Source organism: Mytilus edulis, chromosome 4 (assembly GCF_963676685.1).
Source record: "Mytilus edulis chromosome 4, xbMytEdul2.2, whole genome shotgun sequence".
Classification (NCBI taxonomy): Eukaryota; Metazoa; Mollusca; class Bivalvia; order Mytilida; family Mytilidae; genus Mytilus; species Mytilus edulis.
Window position 1 is genome coordinate 42,333,839 of NC_092347.1, and position 16,846 is coordinate 42,350,684.

At 32.5% G+C, this 16,846-nt stretch overlaps 1 protein-coding gene across 11 annotated transcripts in view; it reads right to left on the minus strand.

The window, feature by feature from the left end:
- Nucleotides 1-4,792: 4,792 nt before the first annotated feature.
- Nucleotides 4,793-16,846, minus strand: part of LOC139521893 (fringe glycosyltransferase-like) — a 50,338-nt gene continuing 38,284 nt past the window's right edge. For 10 of the 11 annotated variants that reach the window (XM_071315594.1, XM_071315599.1, XM_071315591.1 and 7 more), the window contains 6 exons: nt 15,886-16,033; nt 15,474-15,559; nt 14,960-15,030; nt 10,597-10,691; nt 9,918-9,988; nt 4,793-6,563 (listed from right to left, as the gene is read on the minus strand). In XM_071315594.1, coding sequence (XP_071171695.1) covers nt 6,497-6,563; nt 9,918-9,988; nt 10,597-10,691; nt 14,960-15,030; nt 15,474-15,559; nt 15,886-16,033 — 538 coding nt within the window. In that variant the 3' untranslated portion in view covers nt 4,793-6,496. Of the gene's footprint in view, nt 6,564-9,917; nt 9,989-10,596; nt 10,692-13,421; nt 13,471-14,959; nt 15,031-15,473; nt 15,560-15,885; nt 16,034-16,846 lie in introns of all 11 variants that reach the window. The other variant, XR_011664084.1, reaches the window with a different exon arrangement.

The window sequence follows — 16,846 nt, forward strand, 5'->3', positions numbered from 1 at the left end:
ACATCTGGTATATAGGGTGTATAACATCCTCCAGTGTTACATCAACCAGGATACATGTGGTATATAAGGTGTAAAACATCCTCCTGTGTTACATCAACCAGGATACATGTGGTATATAAGGTGTATAACATCCTCCTGTGTTACATCCACCAGGACACATGTGGTATATAAGGTGTATAACATCCTCCTGTGTTACATCCACCAGGACACATGTGGTATATAGGGTGTATAACATCCTTCTGTGTTACATCCACCAGGACACATGTGGTATATAGGGTGTATAACATCCTCCTGTGTTACATCCACCAGGACACATGTGGTATATAGGGTGTATAACATCCTTCTGTGTTACATCCACCAGGACACATGTGGTATATAGGGTGTATAACATCCTCCTGTGTTACATCAACCCGGGTACATGTGGTATATAGGGTGTATAACATCCTCCTGTGTTACATCCACAAGGACACATGTGGTATATAGGGTGTATAACATACTCCTGTGTTACATCAACCAGGGTACATGTGGTATATAGGGTGTATAACATCCTCCTGTGTTACATCCACCAGGACACATGTGGTATATAGGGTGTATAACATCCTTCTGTGTTAGTGTTACATCCACCAGGACACATGTGGTATATAAGGTGTATAACATCCTCCTGTGTTACATCCACCAGGATACATGTGGTATATAAGGTGTATAACATCCTCTTGTGTTACATCCTCCAGGACACATGTGGTATATAGGGTGTATAACATCCTCCTGTGTTACATCCACCAGGACACATGTGGTATATAGGGTGTATAACATCCTTCTGTGTTACATCCACCAGGACACATGTGGTATATAAGGTGTATAACATCCTCCTGTGTTACATCAACCGGGGTACATGTGGTATAAAAGGTGTATAACATCCTCCTGTGTTACATCAACCAGGACACATGTGGTATATAAGGTGTATAACATCCTCCTGTGTTACATCAACCGGGGAACATGTGGTATATAGGGTGTATAACATCCTCCTGTGTTATATCCACCAGGACACATGTGGTATATAGGGTGTATAAAATCCTTCTGTGTTACATCCACCAGGACACATGTGGTATATAAGGTGTATAACATCCTCCTGTGTTACATCAACCAGGGTACATGTGGTATATAAGGTGTATAACATCCTCCTGTGTTACATCCACCAGGACACATGTGGTATATAGGGTGTATAACATCCTCCTGTGTTACATCCACCAGGACACATGTGGTATATAGGGTGTATAACATCCTTCTGTGTTACATCCACCAGGACACATGTGGTATATAGGGTGTATAACATCCTCCTGTGTTACATCAACCAGGGTACATGTGGTATATAAGGTGTATAACATCCTCCTGTGTTACATCCACCAGAGTACATGTGGTATATAAGGTGTATAACATCCTCTTGTGTTACATCCACCAGGATACATGTGGTATATAGGGTGTATAACATCCTCCTGTGTTACATCAACCAGGACACATGTGGTATATAAGGTGTATAACATCCTCCTGTGTTACATCAACCGGGGTACATGTGGTATATAGGGTGTATAACATCCTCCTGTGTTACATCCACCAGGACACATGTGGTATATAGGGTGTATAACATCCACCAGGACACATGTGGTATATAAGGTGTATAACATCCTCCTGTGTTACATCAACCAGGGTACATGTGGTATATAAGGTGTATAACATCCTTCCGTGTTACATCAACCGGGGTACATGTGGTATATAGGGTGTATAACATCCTCCTGTGTTACATCCACCAGGACACATGTGGTGTATAAGGTGTATAACATCCTCCTGTGTTACATCAACCAGGGTACATGTGGTATATAAGGTGTATAACATCCTCCTGTGTTACATCCACCAGGACACATGTGGTATATAAGGTGTATAACATCCTCCTGTGTTACATCAACCGGGGTACATGTGGTATATAGGGTGTATAACATCCTCCTGTGTTACATCCACCAGGACACATGTGGTATATAGGGTGTATAACATCCTTCTGTGTTACATCCACCAGGACACATGTGGTATATAAGGTGTATAACATCCTCCTGTGTTACATCAACCAGGGTACATGTGGTATATAAGGTGTATAACATCCTCCCGTGTTACATCAACCGGGGTACATGTGGTATATAGGGTGTATAACATCCTCCTGTGTTACATCCACCAAGACACATGTGGTATATAAGGTGTATAACATCCTCCTGTGTTACATCAACCAGGGTACATGTGGTATATAAGGTGTATAACATCCTCCTGTGTTACATCCACCAGGACACATGTGGTATATAGGGTGTATAACATCCTTCTGTGTTACATCCACCAGGACACGTGTGGTATATAGGGTGTATAACATTCTTCTGTGTTACATCCACCAGGACACATTTGGTATATAAGGTGTATAACATCCTCCTGTGTTACATCAACCGGGGTACATGTTGTATGTAAGTTGTATAACATCCTCCTGTGTTACATCCACCAGGACACATGTGGTATATAGGGTGTATAACATCCACCAGGACACATGTGGTATATAGGGTGTATAACATCCTCCTGTGTTACATCCACCAGGACACATGTGGTATATAGGGTGTATAACATCCTTCTGTGTTACATCCACCAGGACACATGTGGTATATAGGGTGTATAACATTCTTCTGTGTTACATCCACCAGGATACATGTGGTATATAAGGTGTATAACATCCTTCTGTGTTACATCAACCATTGCATTGACTTAAGACTCAGGTGGTTTAATTTATGAAACTTTATAAATTGACTTCCAAAAATGGGGTAGACTTACTTTCCAATCCCCCTTCTTTAATTCATAAAAAAATCCTACCGTTAGCCTTTGTCCATACCAGGTAAGAATGATAGGCAATTGCCCAAGGTTGCCTGGACCCAAAGACCCAGGTTGTTAAATTAGGGAACGTTTTTAATTGATGTCTAAAGTTAGGGTCGGGAGACTCTACCACCAACGTTCTTGAGTTCATTCAAGATTTTCTACGGCTAAGCTTTTGTCCACACTAGGTACAAATGATAGGCATTACCATAAGGTTGCCTGACCTTTAGACTCAGGTGTTTACATGCCACAATTTTTTTTTTTTGGTGTCATATGGCTTTGAAACTTTGTAAACTGTTTTATAATATACTAAGCTTAAATCATGCCAAGTTTTATCAGAATTGGTCAAGTTTTAGGCCCCTAAGAGGTGCATTTCAGCAAATTTTGAATTTTTACTTTAACAGCTTCTCTGAATGATCTATTGGTAATAATTTGTCAAACTACATGAGAAGAAATGATTTTCACTTTCATTTGATAGAAATTTTGTGAAAAAGTCACTTTTCAGGTTAAATGACCAAAATGTAGCTTTTTCACTTTTTTCAATATTTTTGCAAAAACAGCATGCTCAATTTCTCTCTGACAGGTTTTTTCTGATATCTATTTGTGTTTGTGGTATTTATTTCAGTTGTTTTACTCATTTGTGAACACTGAATACAAAAAAAAGTAGATAAAAACATAAAAAGAGTGCAAAATGTGCTGTTTTAATAGTCTAAGTCTAACGGTCAGTATACACAGCAGGTGTAATGTGAAGTTCTATGCACTTAAAAGTTGTATTCCTAAATAGATTGCACTGAATCTATACCAGAAACACTTATTACTGGTTGTTTAACCATTTCTGTTTAACAGACTACCTTTATTTTCTTCTGTTGGATAGCTAGTGGTTAAAATATTGGCCTTTTGAGGCTGAAATTTCATTCAGGTTTTAAACAGTAAAGTTAATAAACTTTGCATCAGACCATACTGTCTACATATATAGTTGATAGTGACAGTCTTGTTACATCCAGGCTCCATGTTTTGTCATATCTAAGCATAGATTTAAGCAAAAAGAAGCATATCTCCATCTCCCATATCATTTATATGCTTTTTAATATGCAAATGCGGGAAATGGCCTAAATTGACAACCTGTTTTTTTAAGCTTGACATTGCTAAAGACTTTTTTATCCACATGTGTTATGCTATTTGAAACTTATATTTCCATTAAAAATACATTTATAATATGTTAAAGTTTTTTTGATAACTTAACAACTTCAGAAAATTGTGGTTAGTGAAAAATATTACATTTGATATAAGACCTCACTTTATTTGAAAACCTCTATTTTTTGGCACAGGCTCATATAAAATGAACTTCTGGCCATTTTTCATAAGTCTGATACATGAAGTACCCCTACAGAAAAAAAGTTGAGGGCCAGTTGATGGCCATGTGGCGGACAGTTGAGGGTGAGCTGTTCTAAACAAAATAGTTGAGGGCTAGGTGTTGAGCATCTTAGCTCAACTCAAACCTGGCCAAGCACTGTATGTTTAATAGATGTCGCTCAACTGGCCCTCAACTGAAGCTTGCCATTAAGTTGAGGAATAAGTTGAGCAATTGATCTTTGGTTTTCATATAGTTAAGCAAAAGTTGAGCATTCAGACTTTGAAATTTTTGTAGTTGAGGAAAAGTTGAGCATTCAGACTTTGAAATTTTTTTAGTTGAGCAAAAGTTGAGCAATTAGAAATATGACCTGGTGATATGAATGTTATGTGCCATCTGTTTTATCTGTCTTTAGTGCAAATGGACAGGAAGTATTTTTATTAAATGTACACAAAGTTTGAGGCAAAATTAAGGGAAGCACATGTATTTATACATTTTTCTGTATTTTAACTTTTAATAACTAAATCTTTTACATAAAGATAAAAAACAAACAGTATTTCTTTTATTATAATTAAGATATATCAAATATTCAAGAAAATATTACATGTTTTTCGTCTTCTATGTCATCATTACACATGAAACACATTCTTTCGTCTACATTATACAAACAAAACATTACTTAATTACATTGTTTACAGAAGCTCCCATATCGCCTTAGTTATTTCTGTGTACCTGAAAATTTGTACTAAGGCAAACTGGGATTAATTTTATATAATTATTTTGACAGCTAAGGCGAAATGAGAATAAACCATCAGATGATGAATTTTCAGTTTATATATATTAAGTACGAAAATGTCAAATTATAGTGTAATGAGATTTTGAGCCATCTCATTGATCAGTATGCTACATAGTGCCCCCAAATGACCAGTATAAAACTATCCAGCAAGAGAGAAAAGGGATAGGTCAATATAAGAAACCTTAGTAACAAGGCAACTTCAGTTCAATTTCAAATGTCAGAGGGAATATCTTTTTAAATGTGGTAGGAGTACCAAAGAGACAACTCTCCATCAAGACACAGCGTAGATAAAGCAATAATAGGTTATAATACAGCCTTCAACACAAAGGCCTGGCTCACATTGGACAGCATCCTACTAAGGCCTCTCTTTAGACCCAAAACACTGTTATAAAACAATTTAAACAGGAAAAAACAAATAAGGTTCACGTATTGCATTTCTGAAATACAAATAATAATTAATTAATTAAATTTCTTCACAATTGCATTTGAACTTCTAGATTGACTTTTAAACAAACTTTATCTTGCTTTCAATAATCTGCATAAAGAGTTATTTCAGACCGGTCATCCTTTTTTCATGATATTCCAATAGCAAAATCAGGGGAAAGCAAGAAAATTTTACTTTAAAATTTAATTTTGAACAATGGAGGACTGAAATAAAACAAACCATGTGCTGATTACAAAAAAATAATCAACTGGTAGAGGAAATCATAAATCAGCTATTAGTTAATAAAGTGTTAACTGTCATGGAAATTATAATGAAAAATAAAATAAAGGACAAATTCACAATAAAAATATTGTATTTTCTCATTATAAAACTTTAGTCACAACTTTATTTTGATGAATGTGATATGAAATTTTACATAAAATTTAAAAATTTAAATGAGATCAGAACACAACCAACTTATCAATCAATTGCACTTCACATGTAAGCACCAAACATCTATTCTGAAATTCTTTTTTTATCATTTGATGTATCAGCAATTTTGCAAAACATAAAACCTTAAGAGCTCAGTTTTACAACTATAAAATACAGTTGTCTAAAAAATTATTTGGGTTTAATTTAACTTGGATTTACATAATTATCTCCCTTGAATAACATAAATTCAGTGGGACTTTTTTTCCAAAACAAATAACATAACAAAAAAAGATACTTGCAACACTTTTGAAACATAGTTACAAAATCAATAATTTTCATTAATTCAAGTTATAAAAATATAATCTACTACAACCATTTCATGCCAATATCACAGATTATAAAATTTATCATTTACAAATGTATCAAAAAGTTTTCATCTTTTGTTGATCTCGTTGAAATTGTTCTGCTTGTGCATGATACATTTACAAAAAGACTTGAATCTATAGTATAAATATAAAGTCTTGCAGCAGCATTTCAGCAACAGCACTATAGTTATATCTGAAGCAAGTAGGTATAGGTGAACACTATATAATACTGGTCACCATCTTGGCATGTCTACACACTGAGAAAGGTAGGGATACAGATGACAGTGAACTGTTTTAAATCTGAAAAGAAATGAGAATAAGAACACAATCTCAAGATATACTAGAAAATTTCAAAATATTGCTGAAACTATTATTGGTGTTTTTCATCATTTCTGTTTTTAACAAGTAAATGAGATGCACAGACCCTTTTGTGCTTTTTTTGTTTTTGAATTTACCATTACCTATATATATTATTATGCTTTTTCAACTGATAATGTTGTTTTCTTCCATTTTTATTAAATTTTAATTATTTCTAATACTGTTGATGTCATTTTCATGATAACTGTAAGATCAAAAAATTATTGCGTTCAGTTTTTATTGTAAATTGAAACGAAAGGACAAAACTAAACATTAAATATAAATCAATTGCTTTTAAAAAGCAATTGTAAACGGTCTTTCCCCCCTTTGAAACATGATTGTTTGTTATGTGTGTGCGTGTTTGTTTGTTTCTGTAAGGGGTCTATATTATTCTGGGGAAGTTTCATGTTTAGTTCGGAAAGTTTTTATTTTATTTCAGGTCCAGCGCGCGACTTCTCGCACCAGATTGAGGAGACATCACGTGACGTGGGTTTATAATAACGAAAACTTAGTATATTTATTCCTTTTTAGGTGGGGACGTTGAATAGACAACATGTATAGATACGGAATGTACACAATGTCATTTCTTTTGTCATTGTAGGAAATTGACATTTTGATCACAGTTCACCAGCAGTGCATGTTTTGGATTTAATTGATCCGGTGTAACTTTAATACACATTTAAGGATTATTTTCTGATAATGTACATTTTTCAGCACCTGTTTGTAACACAGATTAGTATTTCAATCTAGGAGCGGACATTTTATTGTAGGATTTCACTGAGATGTACGGACCTAGCAATCGATTTTTATGGCATTGCAATTTCTTTTCTCTAGGAAAAGTCTTGAGAGATATCTGCACCACGTTGTTTTATAAACTTTTAGTACATGTATGCCCTGCTGAATGCAAATTTTGGGGTCCATTAGACTTGTAGTTTCAGAGTATAACTGATAACAAACATGTGGATTTTTTTTTCAGAAGAGATGTAAGAACAATATTAAAAACCAATTGTTCAGAGAACCATTGATGGTCTTTCCACTAGTAAAGATCTTTTTTATATGAAAATATTAAAATTCGGTTTTAAATGTCAATTTTAGCGTCAAATGACAGCTTATTGAACACTGATTCCAAAAATGTATGGTTTCTGTACAAAAAGATATAAATAAGGAGATCATTTTTTACTTCCGGTTTAAAAGATGTTACTTTCGGTATGTTTTGATAGTTTACTTGACACTGATTCCAAAAATAGATGGTTCTATATACTTTTACATTAAATTAGTACAAAAAAAACGGCTACTTCCGGTTTACAAAAGGTCACTTCCGGTTGGATTTTTCAAGGTCACATTGCTTGCAACCTTTTGCCAAAAGTCCCATGGCTTTATATGTATATATAAGAGGAAAAAAGCAAAGGTCAAAATCTAGAACGTTAAATTTACCTATGACCTTGAGCTCAATTTCAAGGTCATCAACCAAGGACCTTAAATCAAAAGACTCTAGGCCTCTACTTTATATTGTTAATGAGTTAATGAGTTATATTACCATACAACTAATATTAGATATAAAAGGGGGCAAAACTCGCATTAAATGTTACGTAAGTAAAATTTACATGTTACGAAATAAGAGATAACAAGCCAAAATCAAAAATTTGATCATGAACTTGACCTTTGACCTTGACCTCATTTTCATACTTTTTGACCAAGGGCCTCAAATCAAAAGACCCTAGGCCTCTATCACTTATGGTTTTCCAGTTACAAATTTATTTCACTTATTTCAATACAAAAGGGGAAATTACTCTCATATGGGGTATTCGTAAAGCTTCGGTCAAAATAAAACGTAACATCCTGAGGATATAACGAGCAATTTTGAAAAATAAATTTGTCGCTTTCTTTTACAGTTGCGGAGGAGATCTGATAACAAGAAAAACAGTGTTTGGGGAGATAACTCTTACAAAGAAAAGTGTTTGGTTAAACAGGGTGAGTTTCAAAAGCGTATAGACTGTATGATCTCATATACAAAAATAAACAGCTGCGCCATGAGCGCATGATACGCCCGATGTCTTATGTGGAAGTCTTATGCAATAATCATAAATAGTTTATGAGAAAGTTTTAAGCAATAACCATATATTGTTTTAAAGACACATGTGAAACCCCCCCACCCTGTTTTTTTTTTTACAAAAACTAAATATTACCAAAATAAAATTTTGAATCAAAACCAAAAAGTATACAGATCTTTAGATTAATATATCAAAGAAGTGAGTAAAGTTTTAAGCAATAATCATAACTTATTTTTGAGATACGGCGCGACATGTAAAAAGCCGTTTTACAAAATACTCAATAACTCAAAAATGAAATTTTGAATCATCACCAAAAAGTATACAGATATTGAGATTAATATAACAAAGACATGTGTAAAGTTTTAAGCAATAATCATAAATAGTTTTTGAGATATGGCGCGACATGTAAAAAAACCCTCCCCCTTTTTTACAAAATACTCAATAACTCAAAAATGAAATTTTGAATCATCACCAAAAAGTATACAGATATTGAGATTAAAATACTAAGAAGTGTTTAAAGTTTTAAGTCATAATCAAGAATCGTTTTTGAGATACAGTGCGACATGTGAAAAAAACACACCCCTGTTTTAGTTATAAAGTGCCGTAACTCAAAAAGTTTAAATCTTATTTTCACCAAAAAGTATACAGATCATTTGACCATCATAAGAAACATTAATATTAAGTTTCATGAAATTTGGATAAGTCATTCTCAAGTTACGGTGCGACGTGTTGACGCCGGACAGACGGACGGACACTGGACATTTGTATATCATAATACGTCCCGTCAAAATTTTGACGGGCGTATAAAAACTAAGCGATATCTTTTGAAACATTTTTACACCGCATGAAGAAATGAGGCGGAAGGAAAAAAAAAAAAAATAAATAATCAGAACAAAATCAATAGGTCTTTCCACACGTAAAGGTGGAAAGACCTAATTATTGCAATTTTAAATGAACGGACAAAAATGCAACATTGATTATTGAAATTTCAGGAAACGCTGCATACAGATATATGTAGCAGATATTAAAATGTTAGTTATTACTATTGTGATACTCCCCCAATTGCATTATTCAAAACCTCATTTCTGAATTCAAAGTATCAATATATCTCATTATATTGAAAAGTTCAGAAAAAGTTTCAAAGGGAGATAATTATATAACTCATATACAAATATAAAACTTGATACTACATCGAGGCACAGTAACCATATTTTGTAAATATTGTAGAAACTGATTTTATGTTTACCTTGTTGGATCGTTTTCATGGCTGTACCCTTTTACATCTATCACATTACTGTTAAAATAACTTAAAGTCAGCTGAAAGAAAAATACAACTGCTGCTATTGACTATGAATAATTTGTCATTGTATAATGGCAAAATTTGTTTACAATGACAGAACAGTTCAATTATTCCTAATTAGCTGTATTGCTCATCATAAAATTAAATCAAATTCATTGAAAAATTAAAATAAAAATATGATTTTGATTGACAACTCCTTATTTTCTATAGAATTTCTGTTGTTAATGTTAGAGATCTTTGATAGTCTCTGATAATTTAATCACAACTTTTAACCAAGACTTTGCACTTTAAGTTCTGATTGATTTAAGCAATTTCAATTGATAGTTCATAGAGTGTCTTTTAATGTTGTAATATTCACAACTGTCTTAGGTACTGTGAAGGTTTTCATAAATTGTAACTTTGATGGAGAGATGTTTTATTGGCACTCATACCACATCTTCTTATTTAGAAGTACTGACAGTAATGCAACTTTATAGAAAATTTCATTGATCTATCACCAGATGTTCTAATTTAACTACCTTAAGCAACAAACTCAACAATTACTGACACTGCTAAGGATGACGACGCTGCTGCAAGAAAAGCAACGAGTGTGTATGATTGCTGTCAGTGACTTTGGTGTACATACCTGATCAGAGAGTTGATGCTGAGGAATCCTATGTAGTCCCTCTAAGTGGGAATGAAATTCTTTAATTTTTGTTAATGGCACTTTCAATAGATGATCTGAAAAATAAGATGATATTTTTTTTAATTATTTAATTTTGCATGTTTGAATACTTCAGAAATCACCATACTAGACATCAATATTATCTTGCAACTAAGCAAAACTATACAGAAAAGACAATTTTGAATTCAACAGCTAGTCTAGCAATGTATATATTTAGCTTATTTCTGTAATATTCTGTAATTATTAGCAAAAATGTAAAGGTAATGGAAGAAACATAGATATTGCATTCTGGTCTCATGTTAAAAAATAATAATACTGTAAGTTATGGAAAAAATACCATAAATAAAATACATGACTATATGCTCATTATACAAATAACGAAGTACTTAAATCTGTTTTTATTGAAATTGATTTATATTTTAACATAAATTTAATTTCAGTAAAGAAGAAAAAATCATTATATATATGCATTACACATGTTACAAGTTATGGTTGTTGAAATTCAAAATTCAAAAAGAAAAAAGAAAAAAGAAAAAGAATTTCAAAATTTCAGAACTGTTAGATCATGTTTAATTAAATGGAGTTTAGCAAAGAAAACATGATAATCAGTTTAAATTATTAATAATAGATGGAAAAAACACCACTTATGTTAACTAGAGGCTCTTAAGAGTCTGTGTCCCTCACCTTGGTCTATGTGCATATTAAACAAAGGACACGGATGGATTCATGACAAAATTGTGTTTTAGTGATGGTAATGTGTTTGTAGATCTTACTTTACTGAACATCCTTGCAACTTACAATTTTCTCTATCTATAATAAACTTGGCCCTTTAGTTACAAAAGATAATATTTTGTAAAAATTCACAAAAATTTGCTAAACATTATTGCTGTTTACAGTTTATCTCTATCTATAATAGTATTCTAGATAATAACCAAAAACGGCAAAATTTCTTTAAAAATTACCAATTTGGGGGCAGCAACCCATCAACCTGTTGTCCAATTCATTTGAAAATTTCAGGGCAGATAGATATTGACTTGATAAACAATTTAATCCCTGTCAGATTTGCTCTTAATGCTTTGGTTTCAGAGTTTCAAGCCAAAATCTACATTTTACCCCTATGTTCTATTTTTAGCCATGTTGGCCATATTGGTTGGTTGGCTGGGTTACCGCACACATTTTTTAAATAAGATACCCTAATTATGATTGTGACTAAGTTTGGTTATATTGGTCCAGAAGTTTCAGGAGAAGATTTTTGTAAAAGATTACAAAATCGTATAAAAAATTATTAAAAATTGACTTTAAAGGGCAATAACTACTTATGGGGTCGACTGATAATTTTAGTCATGTTAATTTATTTGTAGATCTTACTTTGCTGAACATTATTACTGTTTACAGTTTATCTCTATCTATAATAATATTCAAGATAATAACCAAAACAGCAAACTTTCCTTAAAATTACCAATTTAGGGGCAGCAACCCATCAACTGGTTGTCCGATTCCTCTGAAAATTTGAGGTCACATAGATCTTGACTTGATAAACACTTTCACCCCATGTCAGATTTGCTCTAAATGCTTTGGTTTCAGAGTTATAAGCCAACTCTACATTTTACCCCTATGTTCTATTTTTAGCCATGGGGGCCATCTTGGTTGGTTGGCTGGGTCACCGCACATATTTTTTAAACTAGAAACCCAAATGATGATAATGGCCAAGTTTGATTAAATTTGGCCCAGTAGTTTCAGAAAAGATTTTTGTAAAAATAAACGAAAATGAGGACGACTGACGACGACGACGGACGCCAAGTGATGAGAAAAGCTCACTTGGCCCTGTGGGCCAGGTGAGCTAAAATTAACATAATCATAAAGTCATTAGAATGAAACCAACTGAAAAAAGCATGTATCAAAAACTTTGAAATCATTCTTTTTCATTCAAATATACACAAGTGTTTCTTCTTAACCATGTTAACCTAATAAAACTAAATACTTTCACTATTCAAGCCTAATAAAATTGACAATATTAAACTGAATTTGAGGGCAGATATATCTTGACCTGATAAATACTTTCACCCCATGTCAGATTTGCTCTAAATGCTTTGGTTATAAGCCAAACTCTACATTTTACCCCTATGTTCTATTTTTAGCCATGGCGGCCTTCTTGGTTAGTTGGCCCGGTCACAGGACACATTTTTTAAACTAGATACCCCAATGATGATTGTGGCCAAGTTTGGTTAAATTTGGCCCAGAGGAGAAGATTTTTGTAAAAGTTTACCGAAGCAGGAAGATGACTGAAGCCAAGTGATGGGAAAAGCTCACTTGACCTTTCAGGTCAGGTGAGCTAAAAAGTAAAAAAAACAACATTCCCCAAACATCATTTATATCTAAAAGAAGCAACTGATTTTTACAATTGACGCAAAATAGATTATTTAGATGGTGTTGAAACATACAGAATTCTTGGATTTCCTGTTTAGCAAATTGGAAAATATGTGTAAATGGATTATCGATTAAAAGATTTATAAACAGGTAATTTTTTTATAAATGAGTGCAAGTGAGTATTAGAATCTACTGGTACCCTATTCAAATTATTCTACCACCAACTGTACCAAGGATTTCAACTGGAGTGTTTACAAAATGCAATCATAATAAAAGTATTAAAACCTTTTCCAAAGTTAAAAGACAAAAAGATCCAAAATAAAAGAAAAGCAGTCCCACTTAAGTTGAAAGAAGAAAGGATCCTCTCAAAACAGGTTGTAGAGTAAAAATAAGACATTTCAATATTATTAATCATATACCCCTTAGCTTTACATCTAGACTGGGATCATATTCTGGTATCAAATTCTCCTGTTGCACACATAAAATATATTTCATTAAAATATGTAGTAGTTTTCAATTTTAGTCATGACTTCCCTATCTGTTCAATGATGATTATTTTAGAATGATGAAATACATGTAATGATAAAAAAAGATAATGTTAAAGCAAATCACTCAGGTACTATAGAAACATTTATTTTTGTGGATACCAATTTTCGTGGATTGAAAGAAACTTTGCCTTTTTTTTCATTATATTCAATTTTGTGGTTATTGCTCAATTCTGCATAAAAGCCTAAAGAAAATGTTTATATCTTTAACTTCAGGTTAACCTGTAACAATGAAATCCACAAAAAATGGTAAACCACTTAAAATAATGAATTCACAGTAACTAAATCATGTAAATAGTCAAAGTATGAGACACTGCAGAATAATAAACAAGATTTCAGTTGAAACTATTAAAAAAATAAACAACAAATGAACAACATGCAGTAAACTGAAAATAAAGCAAACATTAAATTTACAGACATAAAACACATGATAAACAACAGCAAACAACTTCACTGTCAGCAGACTTACTATTCCTTTTCCTGTTCTAATAAATTCAATAACACATTTATATTTAAATTCATATTTAGACAATATAAATATTTAAATTAGAAAAGTGTCCAAGAAGTTTGTACAGTATCACAGTGTCTATACAAACAAATTTTGTATGGTTTAGATGAAGAATTTCTTATGAATTTGTGTTTAAAAGTTTCATTCGTCCTGTGTTGATGTTTGTGCCTTTTCTTAGTTAAAGGTATAATAGGAACTTTAAGCTGAACAACAGCATTAAATACATGTGCATGTCATTATGTTCATAATCAAACTTGCCAAATTTCTGTTTTAGAACTGGTAATTTAACCTAATTGCTATTATTTTGCAATTGAGTGTCAGATAGAATTGAGAAATGTAAGTGATATTTTCTGAAGATAGCAAGTGTATTTCAATTTTAAAGTATTATTTAACAACTTAATAGACAATTAGTTTTTAAAATTGATCGGTTATCATATAAACAATGATAATTTGCAAGCAAGCTTCAAAGCTATTCTAGATTGCAATATGCAGCGTTTTCATCCTAAATTGAAAATTATTTTGAAATAAAAAAAGAATGTGTCACGAATGCCCCATTCATGCTTTGCAATTTTCCAATTTAAAAGGAGGCATTTCTTTAGAATGGCAAATGACTCACTACCTAAAATTTGTGTTTTTGTTCTTAGCATTGTGTAAGAGTTTCAGAAAAATTGATGAGACAAACTAAAGTCAGATAGCATATTGTCATGGAAAGCATAAAGGACATAAACGGTTAAAAGGGAAGATTCAACTGATGGTGCATTCATAGGCTTCACAGGCCAAAATTATTTTCTTTGTATTTTAAATCTGTTAGAGTATTTTTTTATTTTTTTTTGTACTTTTAATATATGTCATCATGGTCATGTATGTACAGAAATGAGAATTATTGATTTTTTGAGACACTTACTTATGATATATCCCACAGTACAGTCATCTGGTAACCTTATGATGCCTCCTGTTGTCATTATCCTTCCTCCTCTGAAAATATAAAGTTAAAATTAAACATACTAAGAATGAATATCTTTTTTATGGTGAACATTTAGTCAAATCGACGATCTATGTTAGAAAATATTTTATAGATACAAGTCTTAGTCAAATAGGTAGTAGAACGTCAATGGAACAAAATTTGTCACAATGTTTGACATGAGTATATGAAGCTTGGTGCTATATATATATATATATATGTGAAAGCATGACTTAAAGTTGTTCATAAAATGACAGAAATGTGTCATATAGAGGTAAATCTGAGTATCATATTCCTTTGAAACAGCAGTAAAATGAAAAATGTACTTTAGTCTGGTTACTGTCACAATGATCTTCAAACATCTTTAAGAATCTCACCACTGAAAAATTCTTATTCCAATTTTTGATGGTCCTAAAAATTGATCCATACAAATAATATTTAAAGGTATATATCTTACCCAGCATGTGGTACCATTTTATCAGCTAGACCTCTGCTTATACAGAAACCTGCACCTCCAGTTGCAAACCAAAATGCCAACTTTTGCTGCAATATAAAGGTTTTATAAATAATTTACCATACAGGACATATAGACTATACATGATGATAATCATCCATATATTTCTGTTTTTAAAATGTTGGATTGCTTAAAGCTTTGTAAAGCTTTCCCAATTTAATAAACAAAATACTGATTTTTTTTATTAGATTTCACATAGATCTAATTTACTACACATAAGGCTAGATTTCAAGTCTAAAAATATGCGTGATTTTCATAGTCATTCTTGGTTTTAGTCAACTAACGTCAATACAAGTTCAAACTAAATTTTAAATCCAAGCAATTCAAAAGAATATAAAAGTGGCAATATAATTACTCCTGGGTTAGCTCTGTCTAGTACTTCCATTGAATGACTTATACTTGGTCTGCCTAAATACCAGTCATCACTGTGGTTATACTGCTGCAGAAACCCAACTAAAGCTGGTACATTCACATAGTTATCATCATCTACACGACAAAACCACCTGCAAAATTTTTAATAAAGTGTTAGCATATTGTGTTGTAGATAATAGTTACAAAATGCTTTATTTGTTGTAGAATCATTTACATGACAAAACCACCTGCAAAATGTTTAATAAGTGTTCATATTGTGTTGTAGATATGTTACAAACTGCTTTATTTGTTGTAGATGTGTTATGTGTTGTAAATAAAAGCTACACAATTCTAATGATGTGTTATATGTGATGTAGATAAAGGTTATACAATGTGTAATGTGATATGTGTTGTAGATAAAAGATACACAATGTGTTATGTGTTGTACAAAGTTACACAATGTGTTACTGTGCATGTACATGTTGTATTGTAGTTAAAAGTTGCACAATGTGTTGTGTACATGTTATCTGTTAAAAGTTACACAATGTGTTGTGTACATGTTATCTGTTAAAAGTTACACAATGTGTCAGTGTATAAACTATACACAATTTGTCACATGTTGAAGATACAAGTTACACAATGTGTTCTGTTTACAAAATGTCTCACTTGTTGAAGAAGAAATTTAAGTCATACATTATGTGGAATATTTTCTTTTTTTCTTCCGAGGTATTAATTGTCTGTGCATTTTGGTTATCCCTGTTCTCCTTTTTGTCGAGCCTTCGACTTTAGTCGAAAAAGCTAGACTAAGCGATCCTACATTCCGTCGTGGTCGGTGTCGTCGGCGGCGTCCACAAAACTTCACTCTGTGGTTAAAGTTTTTGAAATTTTAATAACTTTCTTAAACCATACTGGATTTCTACCAAACTTGGACAGAAGCTTGTTTATGATTATAAGATAGTATCCAG